We start from the raw sequence: 23,908 nt of genomic DNA, 5'->3' as shown, positions 1-23,908 counted from the left end.
CACATTAACCAATAACGATATCTACAGCTGATTCACCCTATAATTAACCGAACACCTCGTCGATCGCTGGCCGGTGGTCGGACAGAATTAAAGCTCGAGCCAGCTATATATATAACCATTAATGGCGCAAAAGGTACAGTAGATCCTGATCTCTCTCTCTCTCTCTCTCTCTCTCAATGTGAATGGGTCGCTGTTAATTACAACGACAAGTGCACCAATTGGGGCCCTTAATTCCGGCCCTCCCCTTTGCTTTAATTATATCTAACCCTAAAACGACAGTGCATCAGACGCTTCTCATTTTCTCAAACCGGAGTAGTTTTCCACAAGCTCTTCCCGGTGGCCGGTGTGGGTATATGGCATTCTTCAGTTATACATCAACATAAAAACAGGTAAGATGAGAGATTAAATAAATACACATATAAAGCATATATGCCATTGTCTTGTTAAATTAAAATTGGTTATGACTTTGAATGCACTCAAACTATATATATATATTCAATGCATGCATGGCCTTGGTTAACAATAACATCATTTATGAGCTCATCCAGTGTCATTGTGAACTTTTGGCTGCCTTTCAAATGATGAGCCAAGAGCCAATTGTTCATATAGTTTAATTCTTGTACCTTTTTTTTCTTTTGTTTTCATAGCTAGTGGAATCACTCCTAGTAATGACATCATATCATGCAATGTTGGTAGTAGTGCTACATATATGCTAACTACGTCTATTTGTAAAAAATTAATTTTTTTAAGAAATGTATATATCACACTCTAACAGTGAAAAAAATTCTCCAACTATAAGTATAAACTAGCTAGGCTAAATGATTTTTTTTGTTATTATGGTCATAAATGTAGGGCTCTTTTGTATTTAGATTAAAAGTGATGCTACTTATTAATCTTACTGTCCTTAATATTTAGAATTTCAATGATCCAATCAATTACTCATTTAAGAAATCCAAGTACAAAATTGACACTCCAATGCCTCCTGTTTACCTATCTGTCTTCTCCGTCACAAATTAAAGGAAGCAACCATATGTCCAAATAAAAGTCACAAATAATAATGGTTTGCATCTCTTTTCCTGCTGCTTCATGCTTATTACTTAAGCACTCAAAAAGGGGGAAAAATCAAACAAATATAGAGGAAGCTAACGTGCATTGTAGGAAATCTTTTCTCTATCCAAAAAAAAATTGTAGGAAAATTAAGAATCATTCTTAACTAGAGCTCGAGAACATATACTGACTCATATTCATAATTTAAACTTCAATCTGTCAAAGTTTCCATTAAACAAATTGAACTGAGAATGATTTAAAGTCAAATTTGTTATTCATGTTTTGTTTTCTTTTGCATTTCTTATTGGAACCGTAATCATACATATTTTGACCAAAACTCGATAAAAAAAAAAACCATAAGTTGGTGAGTCGTCAGACGAAGAATCATCCATCTTCCCGGCCGGTTCCAAACGATATGCACACATGGATCATATGGCGCACTAAAACGCAAGTCCATTTCACAGTCCTTGCGGTTTTGACAAAAGATAGAGGGAGCTTTCACAGTCTGGTACCTCATCAATTTGTTCCTCTCTCGATCGCCTCAAAAAGATGAACTGGCAATCAGGTTAAGTAAGTCTCATTAATTGATCCATCGAATACCTCAACTCCCAACACTTTAACAGTATGTGGCAGGTATATGGCCTGGTTCGTGTTGTTATGGAACGAGAGACGGTTGCTGTCAGCTGTTGATGAAGTCGACGTCGTTCACGTCGTCGGGGACGAAGCTCCGCTGTCTGCCTCAGGGCATCGTCCCTCCCGCATTTTGTCGAACACTTAGCTTGCCCCTGGTGGACCAGCAAAATCCTGTACAGAAAATGCCATGCTCACCAACCAAATGGGCACTGGCACGCATGCAACGCAGCTTGATCTGTGCCCAAGATAGTGCGAGGCAGTCAAATTTTATACGTTGATTGATTTGGAGTGATTGATCGAGGCCAGTTACTGATCGTCGTAGGTGTTTGACGTGGGAGTGAGATCGAGGAGGGCTAGGCGATCGAATTAAGCCAGTTTTGCGTGGATGGATAGCAAAGGCTAGCTGTGTACTGACTGTGGTACAAGGGATCAAATCTGAGAAAAGGAAGTGAAATGATTAGCAGATAGCTTTGGGGAAGAGCAAGGGCTAGTGCATTGTGTGTTCCTTCGATCGGTGCCATTAATTGACACAAGGTTTCGGGTGGTTAAACCAACATAGTCTGGGACAGATGAGAGGTCCCTCGCTTGCTTATTAATTCAACCCTACATGCATCATCGCAATCATCCTATTTAATTAATTAATTCATTCATTCATTATTAAAATGACTTAAAGCCTTCTTATTACTTCAATTGGAATGAATATAACTAGGACTTTCATGCCCCATTAATTAATTATTATTCCTTGAATATGTATATATAATATATATATTCATAAGCATATTGCAAGGAATAATAATTAGATATATAATTGAGGAGAAGGTTCCTGATAAATTAAAAGTGTCCTGACCATGTTCACTTTTCCAAGGCAAATTAGGCTTATATATGTTGATTATTGATCGAATCATCTTTTGCCAAAACATATTTTTGAGGGTTGATACCTCTACTACAACTTTAATTTACAATACAATTATCGTAACTATGCTCAGGCTTTGATCGATATGACAATCAAATTTATCGAGGAGGCTCTTACTGATTGCCCATCCACTCCAATGAAATTGTAGTTGAGGCATTATGATAAATTCAAGTTTGTTAAATGCTGTAAAATAACAAAAGGATGTGGTAGAGATAAAGATATATACCATGTGGCATGGTTGACGTCGGATAAAATAATAATTATTCTAGAGGTTAGAGACAGATTTAGGATTTTAGATTTGTGGGGAGGGAGGTTGGGTTGATGTGCCTCCCAACTGTGCCAGTGTGATCGGTCGATCGATGGCTGATAACTCAAATTTTTCTTCTGCTTTCGAAGGTGTGGCCGGTGGCCCTAGTCCTATAGTAAAGTCATCCTTGTTGGAGGCTCATTTTCATAGTAAAATTTCAAAAAAGATATCAAAAATCATCAAACAGAACTGAGAGAAGAAGTCGCCTTTAAATTTTTAATCGAATAAAGTTGATTGAAAATTTAAGATAATACCCTAATAATATCTAAATAAAGATTTAAATAGTCTAAAATCTTATGAAGCAAAAAAATAATAATAAAAATAAAAATTGGAGCATCTGAAAAGGCTTTAAATGAGATTTTTTAGACCTAAGATTAGGTCGTTACGAGGTACATCTGGTAAAGAATATAGATATCTGAATAAATTTTGATTTGATAGGTTAAATGTCCTGTGATTCAATCCGAATCAAAAGTTAATCTCTTAAAACTTAGATCCCCTGCATCACAAAGTTTTAGGGTGCTGCCACTGTACCACAGTGATGTTGGTAAGCATGTGGTTATGTTGACTATTGGATATCTATGGTTGATCGAATACGACCGTGTCAGGGAACACAATCAGATCATGTTCAACTCTAAACTTCTCTTCGTTGGGTGCTCAAGCTTTGATCGATATGACCATCAACAAAGGCATTATGATAAATTGAAGTCTTTAATTTAAATGTTGTAAAATAATAAAGGATATATACATATAAATTATTAAGTTTCATATATATATTTTTTGTTTTTCTTTTACTCTCTTATATTTTTTATCCAAGTAGTTAGTTTATTTAATTTTTTTTTGTTTCAATGCTATATTTGTATTCTAATCCATTGTTCGTTTGAAATTTTAACTGTCTGAAAAATTAGATTTGGTCGGTTGGTTCATAAAATTCCAACATGGTGAAAAGGTGGAGGGGCATAGCCCAAATAAACATGGCCCATTACCTTCCCTTAATGACTAAAGATTTGTTTTTTGTTTCCATTTTTATTTTGTATTTTCTAAAAATAAAAATAAATAAAATAAAATTATTATTTTCTAAAAATATAAAATTGAAAAAAAATCTTCATGGGACAAATAAGGCCTCACAATGAAATTTAAGGTCTCATATAAAATATCACAATAGCCATTGCAAATTAAAGAAATATAGTATCATCTAAGAGGGCTTCATAGGCATGAAGGATTAAATGCAAAAGACAATTTTCTAAGCTTAATGAGTAGTAGTAATATATAAAGCTCATTATACATGGGCATGTAGCAAAGATTTTGTTCAACGATTTGCGATCGAGATGAAAAAAGAAATTAATATTAATTATCTAGGTAACAAGGATGTATATATAGGGCTTTTGTGGTTGTTAGGTAGATTGAGACATCAATTTGTTTTAGAATATTTAGGTCTATAAGTGGGCGTGTCATGTGTCATGAGCTGAGCTAATATGAAGGATAAATACAACGCCAAGGAATCATATATAAATCACATGAACCTCATCTTGTCTCACACATGCTATGCTACGAATGGAGGCTTCAATTGTTTAGTCACTTAGGGACTCGCCACCAAACTATGATCATTAACATTTAGAGACACTTTTAAGATATTGCAACAATAATTATATGGAATATTTTAAGGATGCAAAGAGAGGTTAATTAACGACAATTTAGCGACAAAGAGATAAAAAGTAGTAATTTCACGAAGGCGTTTAGTGATGATCTCAAAAGGGGAAGTAAAGATATCTTCATCGAGTAATTTACTTTTAATTTCTTGGCATTTTTAGGTGGAGTTCCAACTTATTGTAAGTCCCCCAAATCAAAGGCACAATTATGGAGAATGGTATTTTAATTTGTACATAGGGGTTTAACCTTTGACCTAAGGATAGGGGACAAATGTCTATTCTATTGGCTAGATTGGCGAATGTGTAATTTCTTCTTCGAGGTAGCTAGTTCTTTTGAAGAAAAAGGATGATGCAATTGATGTTATCTTTATCTGTGAAGTAGTTGGGTTTATTAATGATGCAACAATGACACAAGTAGTGATGATCAAGATGGCTTTGATATCCTTAGTCAAGTTCTTATATTTGTGTTCTAAATTAAGTATTATTGTTGCAATGATAGGAAAAAGTTAGATTAATCTCTTGGAATATTAGAGGCCTTAATATATTGGTGAAAGTGATATGACAATCCATTATAAATCTTGTTGTAGATCATGGCAATGATGTCATAAGGCTTCAAGAAATGAAAGCTATTTTGGGAGATATATGATTTCATAGCATTCTTAAATATAAAGGGGTCATGTACTCTTCCATATATCCTTTTAAACCATGTTCCTCCGTATGCTTTTAAACGAGTTGGCTTTGGGTTACTTGGTCATGTTCACCACAATTTTTAAAGAGCATGCATTTGGGGCATAAGAAAATGTGGTGGCTTGACACTAAAATGTATTCATCCTTTACTATATATGTTTTGTGCATAGCATGATATAATATTAGGACCTTACGAGCTATAAAAGGGGATTGAATAGTTCAAATTGCTTCTCTTCTTGATTGCGGACAGCGAAAATCTTGAAGTGACACAAGCATGATACACATAATGCTAACTTGGATGATTTTACTTGGTATCTATCTCTTTAAGGTAACTAATCAACAGGTCAAGGTTGATCGGATACTAGGCAACGAGAAAATCTCGACAGAGCAAACTTTCGAAGGTCATAATTTTTAATTCGAATATCAAAAAGAGACAATATAAAGTACGAAACGGAGCTCGTTCAGAGATTTATATTTTTATTCAATATTAATCGACTAATTTCGATCAGAATCGAACATAAGTAAGTTGGTTTGATTGTTCGATTTGATTGATGGCATTAGTCGACTGATGGTTTCGTAAACTAAACAAAAGTGAGTCAGATTTCCTTGTTTATCCAACTGATTTATTCATTCAAATGATAGTTTACATCAGTTGACTGATATAATCGTTCAATGACAAGAATAGTGTTGGAGATATATCAATTGACTGATAAGTAAAATCAGTCGATTGATAGGCGAAAATCAATTCCGATCTAAAGGTTTTAAAAGAAGGATTTCGAAGAGATTTTCTAAATATATTCTTGGAGATTCTAAGGCAAAGTGCTGGTGCATTTCCGAATCAACAAAAGGCATTTTCAAGCAACAAGAAAGCATCCAAAGTAAATTTCTCATTGTAAAGTCATTTTCGATTTCATTTGTCTTTGTATTCGTTTTCTTGTTGTATTCTTGTAAGAATATGTTGTGAGAGGCTTCTCCGCCTCTGAAAGGTATCCGAAAAAGAGAAGTTCATACTGGAGGGAGATCGATCACTAGGACTAAATCTTGGATTAGTTGCCTAAGAGGCGGATACAAGTAAATTCTCCAGTTATATGCATGTGGCGTTGGTACTGATTCAAATTCCCGTTGCACATTCAATGACGAACATGAGATAAAGACGAGAAGCGATTGAAGTTATTCATCCTCCTCTGGCTTGCATGGGTCTTAACATAAACAACTCAGAATCGAGTTATTTCTGTACCTTTTGTTGCTACCAATCGATTGTTGACCATTGACTATCTGTTGAATGATTCTCCATATCAATGACTGATATTACCTTGATTTTGAATTCCAATAAATTGGTGGGAATTGTCAATCGATTGATAGTGCCCAATCGATCAACCAATCGATTTGCTAGACTTCTGTTCGCTCGAGAAAACTCTATCAATCGATATATAATGCCCCATCGATTTATTGATTAGTATTGCAAAATTCAAAATGTCTTAGTAATCGATACTATATCATGCATAGTATGTGTCATTTTGAGTTTAGGGTATAATATTATCCACTTTGAGCCTAAGCTCTGATGATTTTATTTTTGAAGTTTACCCAAAAGACCTCATTCCAATGAGAATATCTTCAATTTCATCTTATAAACCTGTGATCTTCTCCATATATTTTCAATGTGAAACTTTGATTGTAATCCCAAGTACACCTTCAACTTTCTTGAACTTTTTTTTATCTTGCACACTCGTAACTCGAGTGAGATCAAACTTATTTACATAAACTTAAATAATTGTCAATCATTGAAACTTCTCATCCAGAACATAATTACACCAACATATAAAAATCCTACAATTTAAGTTTAGAGCTCCCACCTTGGGGCTCTCCTTTCTTAGGCTAATTCCCAACGAGCTATGTAATTCTTCGAGTTGAGACCGTGTGTTCAGATTAGGTTGATGAGTCAGTAAGCTAGAGATGGTGAGATATCTTTGTATAGGATATGTCACAAGGTGGTGGTTAACTTTGTTGGCCTTCATTATATTTGGCTTTCTCTACAATCAAATGAAAAGTGGTCACTTGGCTAACCATTAGGGTTGATTAGGATGTGCCTCTTGTATTTAACCTTAGCTATGGGAGCACAAATGATTTGATTATTAGAGAAAACCAACCACTTGAAAAAGCCAATGACTTATCTATACTCCACGACGACTCATGATCTTCAATGGAACAAAAGAAAAAATAAAGAAAAGCATAGAATTCAATCGATAATTAACACCATAACTTCTCCTTGGCACATATACTTGGATATTATTTAGTGAAAATTACAATAACTAACACCTAACTCAACGATCACCATCACTCGGCATTATGAACATTAACATATGCTAGCTTTTCGCTTTTAGGATGTTCAATTCCCCCTATTTGGATGTCAAGAATGAACTCAAATGACTTCATTATTTAATTGTTTATTTTTTAAAATATACATACTTTTGTTTTGTCTAATAAATCATTAATGCCAAGTTTTATTTGATTAAGCTATAGGTTTAATTGATTGGGTGTAATTAAGGAGAATAAACATGTGTACAGGGATCGGTGTAGTTAAGCCAAGGAGATGAGTCAATTAATAATCTAGTGCATGCTATCCACTATCATCAACACTTTAATAGCTATAGTTACACGATAGGCTCTATCATCATAGTGGGTCCCCCACCATCACATGGCACGCACACACTACTCCTTTTCATCTTTTCTAAATGATAATAATATTAATAATTATTATATATGCTTTGATTAATTATAATTAAACTGATGCTCAGCTTGGCCTCTGCCTCTAAATCTAATCTAGATTTGCTTTGTCTCCTCCATTAGATCCGCCTTGTCTCCTTGCGACCAGCATCCCATAGAACACTCTCATGCATGCTCATGGATTTGGCACTGTTGGATCGATCGAAACAACTGCATAATATTCATAATCATGGATCATATTCACAACAGGATTAGCTAGGGTTTGCAAGCCATGCATGGTGGAAGTTTAATTTTTAAACTGTGAAGGACTGATTACTAGATCTTCTTCTTCGATTGCCTGTTGCATGCATGCATGCATGCATGTATGATACATGCAGGTTAATCATGTATATTCGCTTCCGCACAACATGCATGTGACGCGATGAAGAAGCTCATGGCTCGAGGTATTGGGAAGTGCGAATCCAATCAATCATAAACTAATTGATTAATTAATAGCCATTCCATTTCCCCATTTTTACTGAATCGCCCTTCCATTTTAATTCACTCAAAACACGCTTTATATATTAATAATTTTAATTTTAATTTTTAACCCCCTCATAATCAAGGATCGACCTTTAACTCTTCGTACGTAGTTTTTTGATCGATTGCTTCTTCTTCGTAGTTTTGATATCTCTATGATTAGGTGTATAAGACTCTTTGAACAAAATTCATCCATTGAAAAGAAAAAGAAATGGAAGGATTATTGCAGAGCGAATTTAGTCAAAGTTGACTTGGCTTAGTCGACCAACTTAAGACTTTCTTGGGATAGGATACTTTTAACGGTCCTAAAGTAGAAAATAGTTGGGGGCTTAATATTTTTTATAAAACAAATATTAATTTTTTAAAAATAATTTTTTATATAAAATATTATTAAAGATATTTAATTTTATTAGTAAAATTTAAAAGAATAACTAGGTAGAGAAAGCCCTAATAGGTTAGAGACCGAATGTAAGGCAAGAAAAATCAAAAGGTCAAGGATTGGATTCTTGGCAAGAGCATGTCTATGCAGGTCAGAAAACTAGATGCAAGACAAAGAAGGTCTAAGAAAGTCAATAATCAGATTCTTGATAAAAGGAGGAAACCTGAGTAAATCATTGATCCATGGCAAGGGTGGATGAAGACTTAGAGATGAGAAAGCTCCAAACATGAAAGGCCAGGAAACATGAGATTCATCTGACATCAAATACTTAGGTAGTTGAGATGATTAAGTGATTTCAGCTCTTAGAAGGGCTGACAAAAGAGAATCAATTGACTGATATAAATATCAATCGATTGATACTCTGAAAATAGAAGAAAGGGTTCGGATTTAAGTATCAATTGATTGGTGGTGTTCATCAATTGACTAATGTCGATCAAGAACCAAACAGAAACTTATCGAATGTGACTGTTCGATTCGACTGATGACATCAATGATTGATGGTATACATCAATGAACTGATGTCGATAAAAAATTGAACAAAAACATATATATCAAATGCGATTGATGACATCAATCAATTGATCGTGGACATCAATCGACTGATGTCGATTAGGAACCGAACAGAAGCTTATCGAATGTGACTGTTCAATTCGACTGATGACATCAATCGATTAATGGTGGACATCAATCGACTGATATCGATCAGGAGCCAAATGACAGATTGATCCGTTTGCAGGATTCAATTGATTGGTAACAATCGATTGATGTTTAAATTATTGACATAATCAGACAAATTTAGTAACCGTTCAACGACATGAACAATTGTTCGAGACCATACCAATTAATTGATGGTGTTCATCAATCAACTAATGGCTGAAAAGCAATTTGTAACCTAGTTCAAGTTAAACTTTCATATAAAAGAAAAATGAGGAACATTTTGAAGTAGAGTTCTGATCTGAAGCCAACATTTTCATGCTAACTTCTTACTAAGAAGATCTTTAGCTCAACCTCTTTAATTGATGAAAGCATTTGAAGAAGAAGAAGTCATCTCTCTCAAGTCACTCATTGTAATTTTTTCTTGTTTCATTTTCATCGTTGCACTTTGTAATCTTGCTATAAGAAGGTTTCTTCACCTCCAGTTATTATCCATGAAGAAGAAGTTTTTAGTGGAAGTAAAGAATTAGAAGTAGATCTTTGGATTAGTTGCATCAAGAAGACGGATACTAAGTAAAATCACTTGTATTAGTATTGTGTGTGAGTTGTGCTAATTCGCTTCAACATTTCTGCTACCAAATCTCAACAAAGAAACGATTCAAGCTATTCAACCCCTCCTCCTTCCTTCTAGCTCGCAAGGTCTTAACAATATATACCTTGTTTGGTGGCGTCCAAACTAAGCCAAACTAGGTTTCTCAATCATCCCCTTTGAAGGATCTAGTTTGGTTAGCTTGGCCAATGGGTTAGTCGATATGCCTTATGGTCTTGACTTAATCGGCTTAGTGAGCCCAACCCAATGGGTTGTTTAACCTAACAATAGCCACACACTTAGTCTAGTTTAGTAAGCCTAAAACAAGCCCAACTTGATCCATAGCACGTAGAACGGATGCAACATGTTTGACATCTTACGTTGCTAGTGGCAACTAATTATGAGATCCATGGATCATAGAGAGAAAGTTGTAACCAAGAGATCAAGTCCATTGAAGAATCGATACCAATAGCCCTAGCTCGATTGATGATGGTGGTTGATTTAGTAAGATGCCTTTAATCAAATGTAATTTTAGGAGATTTTTTTTCATAAAGGAAGTAAAATACAAATAAAAAATTGTTTTATAAATTCAAATATAAAATGATCTTGTGGTGTAAAACAATTACATGATCATTTCAAACTTAAAATTTGGATCTTAAGGTAGAAAGCACTCTAATAGGTCTTTGTAGTGTACTCGATACTTTTTAAAGTGACCAAACAATTTAAAATAATTATATAATAGTTTTGTTCATAATTATTTTATAGTCATGTTTTACTCAAAAATAATTTGAATATATAAATACACTCTAAAAGGTCATTGTAGTTCCATAAAGCTATTATATAATTATTTTTACTTAAAATCTAAATTTAGATATATATATATAACTTCATTTAATAAATAGTTTTTGTCTGCAATTAAATGTCCTACCATGAAATGTAATACTTACCATAAAACAATTCTTGTCGAAAATTACTTTGCCATCATTTTTTGACTTGTTTTAAAATTTGTTAGCTCAAAAGCATGACCGAACTCTAATAATAGTCTCATAGAGTTTATTTATAATTTTGAATTTAAAATTTAAGTAAAAAAATCATGTAGTAGAAGTTTTGGTAAACTGTTATATGAATTTATATAATTAGATTTAAAATTTTAGTAGAAAATGATCATGTTTACTATATAGTAATTTTTTAAATTGTTTGGTCACTTAAAAAGTATATGTGAACTCCTGGCCTTCTTGCAAACAAATTTAGTTTAAACTATCAGATAATTAGTTTTATATATATTCTAAAATTTATATTTTTAATAATTTGTAAAAATTATAGTAGAATGTATAACTTTGCTCCATATTATTTTTTAAAATAATTTATATATTTTGATTGAGTGATTAATGTAATTTTCTTTTTGGACACACGTACGAACAAAACCATACTAGTTAATTAGAGAGTATTAATGCAAAAGATTTAATTTCAGGTGGAGTGTATTTTTAATATTTTTTTAAATGGCACTCTTTAGATATTAAAAAAAAAGCTGCATTTAAGTTTCGCCTAAATTATCAATATGATTTTGTCTCAGAGTGAAAAATGTCTTTACTATATTTTCATACATATCAAATTCAATGCGTATTACCCATTTTTTCCCGGCATTTTCTTAATGGAAGCATCTAAGTTTTTTAATTTTTAAAAAGATACATCATACTTTCATATTTATGAAAGGATGTATTTCTTTTTTCTAAAACATCATTTTTATTAAAAAAAATAAAAAATTCTTCCATCGCAAAGATAGCTCCAAGCATTCCGACCACGCGGTTAGGACTGTAAATGAATTGAATATTGATGAACAAATTTGATATTCGACTTAATAACAATTTAATTATGTTCGTTATACAAGATCAATTAAATAAATAATATTGAACACGTATATATTCAATTCGTTAATATTTATAAACAATATTCGTTAATTATATTTGTGAATTATATTAAGAAATTATGTTTATCAACATATTAAATAAATAGTTTTTTAAAATGAATAAATAAATTTATATTATTAAATTTAATAATCAATTAAATAAATTTAATATATAAAAATTTCAAATAATCAAATAATTTTGAATAAAAAATTTAATAACATCTAAATAAATCAAATTCAAATAAATTTTAAAACTACGTTTGAATAATAACATCAATAATTTAGATCATTTTTATTCGATTCAATTATCCTATCAAATAAATTTAAACAGTATACTGACGTGCGAAGTCAAGAAACTGCAAGCCTTGTTCTATCTCTCTCTTTGCTTTTGCCCTCACCCACTGAATAGTGTACTGACGTGCGAAGTCAAGAAACTGCAAGCCTTGTTCTCTTCTCCTCGCCTACACAAAACACATTCGGATGCATCACGGAGACCAAGAACCGACGCGTTATCGAGCGCCTCGATCCTCAACACGCGGCTCGTTTGTGACCCTCCAAGGTGTAAGAGACGATCGATCCACGATTAATTTCTGGCGTCAAAATCCAGCGCTTACGACGAGGTAATTATTGCCGTCAGAGCGAGAAAGAGAGAGAGAGAGGGGGAGAGAGAGAGAGGTGTTGGGATTGGGGAAAGTGGGGGAAGGAAGCAAAAGCTGGGAATGGAAAGAGAAGGCCAGCCAGAGAATTAAGCGCAGTGAATGAATGGGAAACCGAGGCCGCAGCAGCAGGAGCAGCAGCAGCACCGCCGTCCCCTTGGCGGCGTCGCAGTAGATGCTGCAGCTGCCTCCTTTCTTATCTCCTTAAACGGAAACTACTGTTCCTCTTCGTCTCGAAATCGAAGCGTGATAAAAGTTGCAGATCAGAGAGAGGAGAAGCCGGCGCGTCGACTGCCTGACAGCTGTCTGCCTCCCTCCCTCGCTGCTGGCCGGGGTAAAAACGACGACGGCAGAGAGTGGCTTTCATGCTTTACCACGCCCGGGGAATTAGGAAAACAAAGCCACGGATTGAATTCCTAAGCAAGCGGAGGGGGAACAACGTAGCGCTTTATTAAGCATGTCGTCCGGATTCCCTTTTGGCGGCGGCAGAGGAGACGGCGGCGGGATCCCTCCGACGGAATCCTTCTTCCTTTATGGCGGCCGCGGCGGAGGAAGCCGGAGAGACCCTGAAATCGGCGGTAGTACTTACACCCGCGGATTCGAGCTGACATGGCAGCAGCAGCAGATCGGGCAGCAACAGCAGCACTACTCGGCGGCGGTGGGGTTCCCCGGCGACCTCCCGCTCGTCGCGGGCCCCCGCTCGGAGGCGGGTAGAGGCATCGTCGGGGGGCATAGCTGCCAGGACTGCGGCAACCAGGCCAAGAAGGACTGCTCCCACCTCCGTTGCCGCACCTGCTGCAAGAGCCGCGGCTTCCAGTGCTCCACCCACGTGAAGAGCACGTGGGTCCCCGCTTCCAAGCGCCGCGAGCGCCAGCAGCAGCTCGTCGCCGCCGCCGCCGCCGCTGGCGAGTCCTCCAAGCGCTCCAGGGAGATCGTCGTCGCCGCTACAACCACTACCACGTATGGTACTGCAACTTCTCACTCGGAATCCAACATCGAAATAGCCATGGGAAAAAAAAAAAGCAAATCGTGCTAACTTCAATAATTACTCTACTAATAAAATTAAATAGCAGGAGGAAGTCAAAATCACGAGCTGTTTCCGGCGGAGGTGAACGCGGAGGCGATGTTCCGGTGCGTGCGCGTGAGCCCCGTGGACGAGGCGGAGGAGGAGTACGCGTACCAGACCACGGTCAGCATCGCCGGCCACGTGTTCAAGGGCGTGCTCTACGACCACGGCGCCGCCGGCCCCGGCGATCTCCCCTCCTCCTCCTCCTCCCGCTACCAATTACTCACCCACGGCGAGGACTCCTCCTCTCCCGCCACCACCGGCGCCGCCCCCATTGCCAACGCCAGCGCCAGCGACGCCGCAAACACCGCCGCCACCGCAGAGCTTCTGGAGCCGTATCCGACGCCGCTGAGCGCCTTCGTCGCCGGCACACCCTTCTTCCCGCACCAACGCTACAGGCCTAGCTAGCTAATCAATCAACTTCCGTTCCGTCCATGAATTAATGCGTGTAATCGGGAACATGCTATCTTGAATAACTCCATGACCGATCGAAATCTACTGCTGCTCTCCTATTATTTCCCAGCTTAATTAAATTCTTGAATATCAATTGGTGTCAGTTAATCTAGCTTGGTTCATGGGGGGCGATCTTCTTCTCTATTTCTTGTTCGTACACAGACTTTTAATAAGTTGAATTAAATCGTCGGAATGAATGCAGAATATCTGTGTGGCTTTGGATGGTAGTGGAGGATGATCATACGATATAGAGGGCATGGATGAATGCTTCCATCTCTGAAAGGCTGAAATGGTTCCAAAATGGAGGAGAGAGAGGGAAGCCTATATATGAGCATGTGGCTCGAGTAAGTAGATTGGTATTTAATTAACAGTGTGCTTTTGCTACCTATGCATGCTTTCCTTTCCTCATTATTTTAAGTTCTTTCTTCATTATATGGGAGCTATATATTCGATAGAAGCAGCATATAACCTAGTTGTTTTCTTTAATTTCTAGGGTTATGGTTTAGTTTGTTAAATATGGTCTGCTTAATTCAAGGAGACAGTAGTTTCTTTTGCTTTAAATCACGTCAATTTTGACATCGCTTTTCTTTTCTAATTTGTTTATTTTTTCTCCTTTAAATTACTACTCAAACTTTCAGCTGATATAATTAGTATTCATTAAACAGTGCAGTCTCTATTGTTCCAGTATAGTAGAAACATTTAATTGTACAGTAGGTGAATATTTTTAACTCATATACATCCGTTCCTCGATCACAATGCAAAATCATTTGAAGATGATACATGTTTAATCAATTAATAATGTTCACTAGCTATCAATTTTGTTGTGTTTGTGGAACTAATTGCAAAGAAACATGCATGAAGATAATATATACATGCATGCTTAATATATTTATCTTAACATGTGTTGTTTGAAAAATTAATGTCCTTTGCATATCCGTATATGGTGCATAAACTATTCATTAATTATTCTAGCTAGTTTCTTTCATGACAAAACGGTGAAAAAAATTGTTTGGACGACCAACATTGTATAACAATGAAATGGCTGAACTGATATAACCTTAAGATCTGTACATCCTATATTCTCCTCCAGAGTTCATATCATTGGTAGGTTTTACTATGCATTGATTTTTCTTACATTATTAATGTATATATATGCATGCAGTATGTATAGTGAGAGGGCATGATGGAGAGAAATGCACTCAAACTAAGTGATTTCTCTCGTTTGATGTGCTTTATAAATGGATTCAAGGAAGGTAACAACGATAATATGCAATTTTTGTCTGTCTCAGCAATTTTATAGATGTATAGGCAGTTAATTGGCTAGCGTCTGGGAGCCAGCTAGCTACTTGGAATATGACTGTGGATATATAGAGCGCTAGCATGCATGTTTGAAAGTGAAAGGAAGAGAGCTAGGAATTACTTTTGATCCAAATGAAAATAGTCTCAGGTATGAAAACAACTACATATAGAGCAATTTATTCATATAATCTCAGTATTTTCACTTTTGCATATTGAACTTTAACACAATCACTTATTTCTTGATTTTGCATGTACACTGCTAAGTTTTCTCACCAATAATCAGTATAGTTGATCTTCTAGTGTAAATAATGACTTTTAAGAATTACTGAGATAATATATAGGGCAATATTGAATTCATTGGTTTGACTACGAACGTCAGAAATAATCGTCTAAAACCTATTAATTCAAAAGAATTCTAGAAGATAAAAAATAAACCACACTGTCAAAAATATTATTAAACTAAAATTTTCTTTTACAAGAATCCTAACCCTGTTTAAATAGTCTAAGAAAAATTAAAACGAAAAAGTAAAAAAATTAAAATCTAACTTAGGTTTAGAAAAGAAAATTAATAAAATTAAAAAATAAAGTCTAAGCTAATTTTAGAAAAGAAAATTAATCTTAAAAATTTAAAATAAATAAAAGAAAAAGAATTTAGTTTTGATGCAATCCAATCGTGCCAACCGCGTCAGGAGGTCACAGGTTGGTCATCTTCCTTGTCGGTAGTCCCAATTGTCCTTTTTCAAGGTCCAAAATGGTTGGTAGTCTCGATTTCTTCTCATTACAGTTTAAATATAATATAGTGGTATTGGAGGACATAAATTGATTGTGAAAAAGTTTAAAGTCTGTACCATTCTTGACACATTTAAATGTTAAATTGATACATCTTTCTTGGATGAATATACATAAAATTTTTGTTTATTAAGGGAGAAGCTAGCAGGTTAAATGTAATTAATTAGCTCACTAGTTAATTAGTGCCTTTAGTGTTATATTTTTGATAACTTACCATTTTAGATGATTTTACTAGGGCAACAATGTTAGCATTTAGACCTGATCAATAGAGGCGAAGGAGCTAGGTGAAATACATTAATAATGGATGCTACACATGTCAACGGCGACTAAGGGAGATAGTGGTGATGAGTTGAGGAGGAGGAGGAGGAGGAGGAGGTAGGGGTGGGCATTGTTGAGAAGGAAGAGATGGTCTTCAATATGAACTCAATGGTATATAGTTAGAGACGATCGATAAAACATTAATTGGATCGTGCATGACCTAATTAGGTTTTTCTAATAATAATAATAAAATAAGAAAATTAAATAATAGAAAACATTTAAAAAAGTATATAAATAATATATATATATTTTAAAATTTTAATTTATTTTATTATACAATCATAAAATAATTATTTTCAGTATGTTTTTTAATCGTGGAGACAATTGATGTGTTCAATTTTTTCTTCTTCTTTTTCTTTTTGTTCAATTTTGTTTTGGTGCTTAATTCATCCCTTCCACACCCAAATTCTAGCCCACCTCTAATTCCTCAATCCGTTCTTGCTGGTGACCTTCAATTGAGCCCATCAACTACTGCTTGTGAGTTGGCCGTAAGTTCACGACTTCGATATTGAATCCATCAAAAAAATTTCTTTACGAACAAGAGGCGATTTTTTTTTTCTTTTCGAGCTAGCTCGTGAAGCTAGAAAAGTTTTCCTTTTTGTTCTTGAGGTAAATTAGAGATGGATATCACGATATCTTTCTGTTTGCATGGTGAATTCTTATCTATTGGCGTTATCCATCGATCCCTCTATTATTCGTCTTAATTATATTATGTAGTAATAAGGTGGCATTAGCGTGCTCCAAATAATAAACTAAGCATTAGGTTCTAACACTACGACGGGTCTTCCTATAAAGCTACTTGGGATTCCAACCTAGCTAGAATTAGAATTAGGGAACCAAAAAAGCAATATTCATTTCAATCATCATGAAGATGGGGATCAAGTTTCAACTCGGAAAAGAAGTCTCTCAATTCGATCGGGTAGAATCACATTCGTTGACTATGTCATGAACATGGTTTCTAGTATCAAGCAGCATGGAAAAATTTATCATCTTATTTTTCGCGGGGCTTAGGATTTGTTGCGGATCTTAGTCACTGTAGCAATCATACTTCCTATAACAGAACCCTTAATACTGTAGCAAATTTTAAAAATACCTCAAAACTTAATTTTGGAGTTTAGAGTCCATGGATCGATCAATTCACCCAATCAATCGATTAATACTCGTATTTCAACCTTTTCAAGGTTGAATTCGATCTCATCTTGTCTAGTATTCGATTAATTTCAACCTATTAGGGCTTCGTTTGCTCAAGATTTGATTAACCTTGACCTACCGAGACTTTTTGTTGCTTAACATCCGGTCAACCTTGACTTATCGGGATTTCGTCGTTGCATGACATTAGATCAACCTTGATCTATCGGGACTTCCTCGTTACCTGACATCCAATCAACCATGACATATCAGGACTTTCTTATTGTTTAGCATGCAGTCAGCCTTGATCTGCCAAGACTTTCGTCATCACCAAGTATCTGGTCCTCTATGACCCACTTAGACTTCATTTCTCATTAAGTGTCTGGTCCTCCATGACTCACTTGGACTTCCTTTATAATGTCAACTCCCTATTGGATTTTCAATTACTAAGTGTTCGATCAACTCCTAACCCACTTGGATTTTCCACTTGCTATCTTTCTGTTAGTTTTCTGATCACTAAGTGTCCGGTCAACCATGATTCATTTAGACTTTCCTTTTGACAACACCCTGTTGGATTTTTGATTATCAAGTGTTTGATCAATCGTGATCCACTTAAACTTTCATCTGGCCAACTCCCTGTTGGACTTTTCATTTCTTATCAAATTTCTGATCAACTTTAACATACTCTACTCTTATTTAATCAACTAACATATTGATTAAACATCTAAATCGAACTCGAGTCTTCTTGAACTTAGTCAACCCTCCTCGATCAACTTGATCAACTTTGATTTTAGGTCGATTGCACCAATAATATTTTATATTTTGAGTGTAAAGAAAGAAGACACTATAAGAGCAAGTGTCTCACATTGACAAAGAAAAAGACTCAAATGACACACAAGGTGAAAGAGAAGCCAAAAGAAGTCAGAATCTTGATATGCAAAGGCAAAGAGTACATTGTGTGCTTTTCATGCAACTAAAATGGACTCTATCAAAATCAATGTACAAAGGAGAGGAATCCAACTAAAGACCAAAGACGAAGCTCAAATCAAGGGGGAGCTTCTAAGATTCCTAAGGTATTATTTTATAATGTAATTTTCTGATATCATGATCACAAGTATGTTATGGCTCTCATGGCTTTGTTCTTGGGCTCTCCCCAAAAGGCTGTTCAATGGAAATACTTTCCATCCTTTTAACCCCATGATCTTTTCCATGTACTTTAGATGTGGGACTATTTATCATAAAAACATGTTAGAGAAATAGATTTTATCATCTTAGTGCTACTTATCATAAAAATTAGAATTATGGTAGACCTAGATACTTTAGATCATATCATGTTAGAATAATCTTATCTAAGGAAAGGAAGATAGAAAATAATCTAGACAAGAATCCTAAATAATTTAGACATATGCCTAGAAAAAGACATGATCAAGTTAATCATGAAAAATCAAAATTTGAGGATTGAAAATCAAATCTTAACATTAAGACTTAATAAGCTAGAGAAGACCCTTAGCAAGATGAAAAATACATTTAAAGGGTCAAAGAAATAAGATCTAGGCTTAGATAGACAAGAGTCATCTAAGAATAAATGAATTTGGGATACAAATCTAAGTTTAAGGAAATCATGACCTCATCATACTATAGAGTTTCATATAACTATGAAATTAATTTTAGATCTAGAAGTCAAGTCAAGATTACAAAAGAAGTTATCCCTAGTGTTGACTTTGAAAAGGCTAGCGGCTTCTAAAAAGCCTGAGAGAGTCATTAAAAAGACATCTAGGGAGGTTATTCTTAGTATATTTAGTACACCCAAAGAGCTCTAATAGATATTGGGTTCTTAAGAGAATAATTTCTTCACATTAAATGAGTTTTTAAAGCTAACAGATACTATTCATTATCTTGTTGCTTAAGCTGTTTGTATTGTAACTTTTCATTCAGATGCATATTCTTTGTATCACTTCTTTGAGTTGTTTGTCTAAATGCATAGATTCTAATTGTTTGTAGCAAATATCATTATTTTTTTACATACAACAAGGTTAGGCCAATTCGTTTATTGCCCACTAGGTTGTCCCCTCCTCATGTTAAGAGTTGTGGCTTGTGACATTCTGGTTCCCATGCCTCAAACAAGTCTCTTTTTTTTAAGCACAATAGGCTTGAGCCACATCAACAGTTTTCATAGATAGCCACCTACTTCCGCATACAAAGTGTTGGACATCCAAAGTGCTTAGCATCCTGAGCAAGAGTTGAACACCTACTTTGGCTTCGAGGGTGCTCAATAACTTAAACACCTTTTCAACTTCCGAAGTACTCAACTCTCTTTTGGCTTGCCTGACATCCCGAGCACCTACCTCGACACCTAAAGGCATTTTGAGTAGAGGTTAAAACCAAGTTTGGCTTTCAACTTTGTACCTTAAGCACCCGAAAAAAAAAAGATAAATTCCAGTCAGTTTGGCTTTCAAAGTGATCACCAGGGTAAATCGATCCGTACCCACCGATCACCAGGGTAAATCGGAAAACGCATACGGCGGCCAATCCAGAGCATCCTTATGCATTCCTCATTTGAAGAAAATTCTTGTACGCCGTAGTTGGAGATCGAACCGCGGGTCTCTAGGTCAATTTTCAAATATTTTGTGGAAGTCAATTTTCAAATATTTTGTCCTAGTATGGAAAACAAGATTAGCAAAGAATTTGCCTATCCTATCTGGTGCAACAAAATGTTCATTATTTATTTTGTGCTACCAAGTAAACAAAAGTTCGAACCTCAAGATCTTTCTCTAAGCTATTTTGAATTCCAAGCTAGGGTTAGGGAGACCAGGAGACCAAAAAAAAAGAAGCAATACTGGTTTATTCATTAACAATGTCAGTGTCATGAGTAACCTAAAACTCAACCCAACGTTGATACCAGAAGACTCTGCTTCTTTTCAGTCCAGCGGCTCTAATTCATATAGAACATATCCGAGATTCGATAATCCATTAGCAATGCTATTCTTCATCTCCATTCAATCCAGCGCGTTCAATTCAGTGTTGATTTTACCGTCGGAGAGTTCGCATTGATCACGCCGGTGCCCACTGACACAGGTTGCGTGTAGGTTCTGGAGCAGCTCGCTGGCCGTATCTGAGATGAAGACTCTACCGATGTGACAGTAAGAAGAAGAAGAAGAAGAAGAAGTCTCTCTTGCCAATCATCCTGTATTAGAAATTGACATGATCACCCATTCACTCACTCAATTACAGTCTGCGTTGTAACTAATCAAATGCCCAGTGCAACGTGTGTGGAAGGCATGCAAGTCGCCTGAAAGACGAAGTCCTAGTCAAATTGAGCTTCCTGGAATTTACGAGCAGCAGAAATTTCCACAATGATAAAGACAAGCGTGTGGAAAATCAAGTCTAAATTAATTATGAGAGCACAAGTCGTCGTGGACCTTTTCTAACTCCACACAGACGATCATGCTTCCTTCCTCTTTAATTTCCAACTTCAGCTGGAAGCCTGCAGCTTCCCTCAGTTAATTCTCTCCCCTTAAAAATTTTCGCCATGAATCGCCTACTCCACCCATATTCACTCTGCCTTCTCCTACTGCTTCTCCACGTTTCCAAAGCCATCGATACTTGGGCCGCTGAGGATCTGGAGGGGGAGGAGAAAGAGGAGTTCATCAAGGATTGCCAAACTAAATCCACCTGCGGGGGAATAGACGTCAAATATCCCTTCCGCTTGAGCTCGACTCCTGAGTACTGCGGCGCTCAGGGCTTGGACGACGTCTCGTGCTCCGCTGCCGGCGACGCCATCATCACGCTTCCTCGTTTAGGGCCCTGCAAGATCATCGACTTGGATCCTTATTCTATTAGAATCCAGTTATTAGGGGATGAATGGGCTCAGTGTCCACTGCGAAAGCTCAGCTTCACCAATCTCACCGGCTCAATTTTCGAGGACGGCTACTACTACCCTTATTATATGCTGGTGAACTGCTCGAGTGAAATAGAACTTCCAGATCGGGATGTGATCACCGGACCCATTCCGTGCCTGGGCAACGGGAGTCAAGGGCAGTGGGTTTATGCAGCGGATGCTTGGGCTTCCATGGACGAGCTCCCGTCAGGCTGCGTGGGCACTGGAATCGGTGGAGGTTGGATCGGATATACAGACGACGCACCAAGATTTCGAGATCGGGTTCAGCGATTCATTGGAACGCTACAGCTGGATTTATCTATTAATATTCCGGAATTGGCGAACTGCAGATCCTTCTGCTATAGCCAAGGAAAAGAATGTGGATTTAATCGCAGAACAAATCAAACTGCCTGCTTAGCGAGTGCGAAGCACCATGGTAATCTTCGTTCCAATATCCTCACTTTCCTTCATATTCTCTTGTCCAATAACATGATGAAATCTTAAGGAATACTGCCATGCTATTGATTTGGAGTTACCCAACTAGATATGCTAGTTTAACGATTATTTAAAGAGATGTAATAATTAATGTTTGAATGAAAAGAATTTAAATCATCACTGATTGCTCGCTTGCTTTCTTTCTATTTACAGGAATAAACATCGGACTCATAGTTGGTGAGTCTTCTTCAAAAACTTTGAGAAAATAGTTTCTGCATAATTAGTTTGTTAGGATGAAATAAAATTTTTATAATATTATTAGTTCAATCTCTTTATGGTGCAGGAGCATCTATTGCCGGCCTTGTAGTTGTATTAGCATCTCTCATTATATTGTACATTTTGAGGAGATCTGAGAAGGATCAAGAAATTCGTTTCAAGGTAGAACAGTTTCTAGCAACATATGGCGATGCAAAACCAACTCGATACTCTTTTTCCGATATTAGAAAGATCACAATGAGGTTCAAGAATAAGTTGGGGCAAGGTGGATACGGAAGTGTGTACAAAGGGGAGCTACCGAACGGTATTCCAGTAGCAATTAAGATGCTCGAGAGTTCAAGAGGGGATGGTCAAGAATTCATCAATGAAGTTGCAACCATCGGAAGGATTCATCATATTAACATCACTCGTTTATTGGGATTTTGCTCGGAACGATCAACTCGTGCTCTTGTCTATGAGTTCATGCCAAATGAGTCATTGGAGAAGTATATTTTTTCAAGACAAGACAAAGGAAGCAACAAACCATTCAACATGGAGAAATTGTTGAATATTGCGATAGGCATTGCTCGAGGCATCGAGTATTTACATCAAGGATGTGAACAACGGATTTTGCATTTCGATATTAAGCCACATAACATTTTATTGGATCATGATTTAAATCCAAAGATTTCAGACTTTGGACTAGCAAAGCTTTGCTCAAGGGAGATTAGTATGGTCACTATGACTGCTGCAAGAGGTACAATGGGATATATTGCTCCTGAAATGTATTGTAGGAATTTTGGGACCGTGTCGTATAAATCCGATGTCTATAGTTTTGGCATGTTGTTGTTGGAGATGATAGGAGGTCGAAAAAATCATGATCCTGAAATAGGAAGAGAGAGTGAGATTTATTATCCAGAATGGGTATATGATCGATTAGTTGAAAGACAAGATTTAGTATTGACGATGGAGATAGAACAAAAAGATGGAGAAATATTAAAGAAACTCTCTAAGGTGGCTTTATGGTGTATTCAATGGAGTCCAACTGAAAGACCTACTATGACCAAAGTTCTTCAAATGCTTATAGGGAGCTCAGAAGAAGTGCCGATGCCTCCTAAACCATTTGTCTCCAATATCAATCATGATTATGCTAATTAATTATTTTGTCAAATATACATGTGAGTTCTCTCCTTATGTGTGTCAGCTCTAAGTGACTTATAGTACACATGTAATTTGATCATGTCAAATATATTCTATGTGAGGAGGACAAGAAGACAACTCTTTATTGACCTTCTATTCTTGTACATAAAGCATATTATTATGACTTATTTATACTACCCTGTGTTTCTTATAAATTCTAAAATGTTCATAACTACTACCCTCTTTCTCATGTTATGATTGTGGCATGTTTTCGGGTTCCCATGTTGAAAGATGGTTAATTTGTGTTGACTTGAATTACAAGAATTATTTTTTAGAGAACAGTCAAGTTCCTGCCTACTTAACTTAATGCTAAGAAAAAGTTGAGTGAAAGATATCAATTTGACACTTCCTTCCCTACTTCTGATTCA

The 23,908-nt window shown here is 36.2% G+C and overlaps 2 protein-coding genes across 5 annotated transcripts; both read left to right on the top strand.

Moving 5' to 3' along the window:
• The first annotated feature begins 12,427 nt into the window (after positions 1–12,427).
• LOC141843247 (protein SHI RELATED SEQUENCE 1-like) lies at positions 12,428–14,372 on the top strand. 4 transcript variants are annotated; one of them, XM_074731302.1, is made up of 2 exons: positions 12,428–13,680; positions 13,794–14,372. In XM_074731302.1, exons 1-2 carry the CDS (start codon positions 13,178–13,180, stop codon positions 14,188–14,190), a joined length of 900 nt encoding a protein of 299 aa, XP_074587403.1. In that variant the 5' UTR covers positions 12,428–13,177; the 3' UTR covers positions 14,191–14,372. The 4 variants fall into 4 exon arrangements, with proteins under 4 accessions (XP_074587403.1, XP_074587401.1, XP_074587400.1 ...); XM_074731300.1 differs by having other exon boundaries at positions 13,791–14,372; XM_074731299.1 differs by having other exon boundaries at positions 12,428–13,685.
• A 6,830-nt stretch (positions 14,373–21,202) lies between these two features.
• Positions 21,203–23,695, top strand: LOC141842986 (rust resistance kinase Lr10-like). The gene is made up of 3 exons (XM_074730994.1): positions 21,203–22,086; positions 22,299–22,322; positions 22,429–23,695. Exons 1-3 carry the CDS (start codon positions 21,303–21,305, stop codon positions 23,496–23,498), a joined length of 1,878 nt encoding a protein of 625 aa, XP_074587095.1. The 5' UTR covers positions 21,203–21,302; the 3' UTR covers positions 23,499–23,695.
• Positions 23,696–23,908: the final 213 nt, after the last annotated feature.

The sequence above is a fragment of the Curcuma longa genome, chromosome 12 (assembly GCF_044706935.1).
Source record: "Curcuma longa cultivar G26 ecotype Majalengka, Jawa Barat chromosome 12, ITB_CL_G26_1.1, whole genome shotgun sequence".
In the NCBI taxonomy this organism is placed as follows: Eukaryota; Viridiplantae; Streptophyta; class Magnoliopsida; order Zingiberales; family Zingiberaceae; genus Curcuma; species Curcuma longa.
The sequence above is the reverse complement of the archived record's forward strand: the minus strand, read 5'-3'. Positions and strand labels throughout refer to the sequence as shown.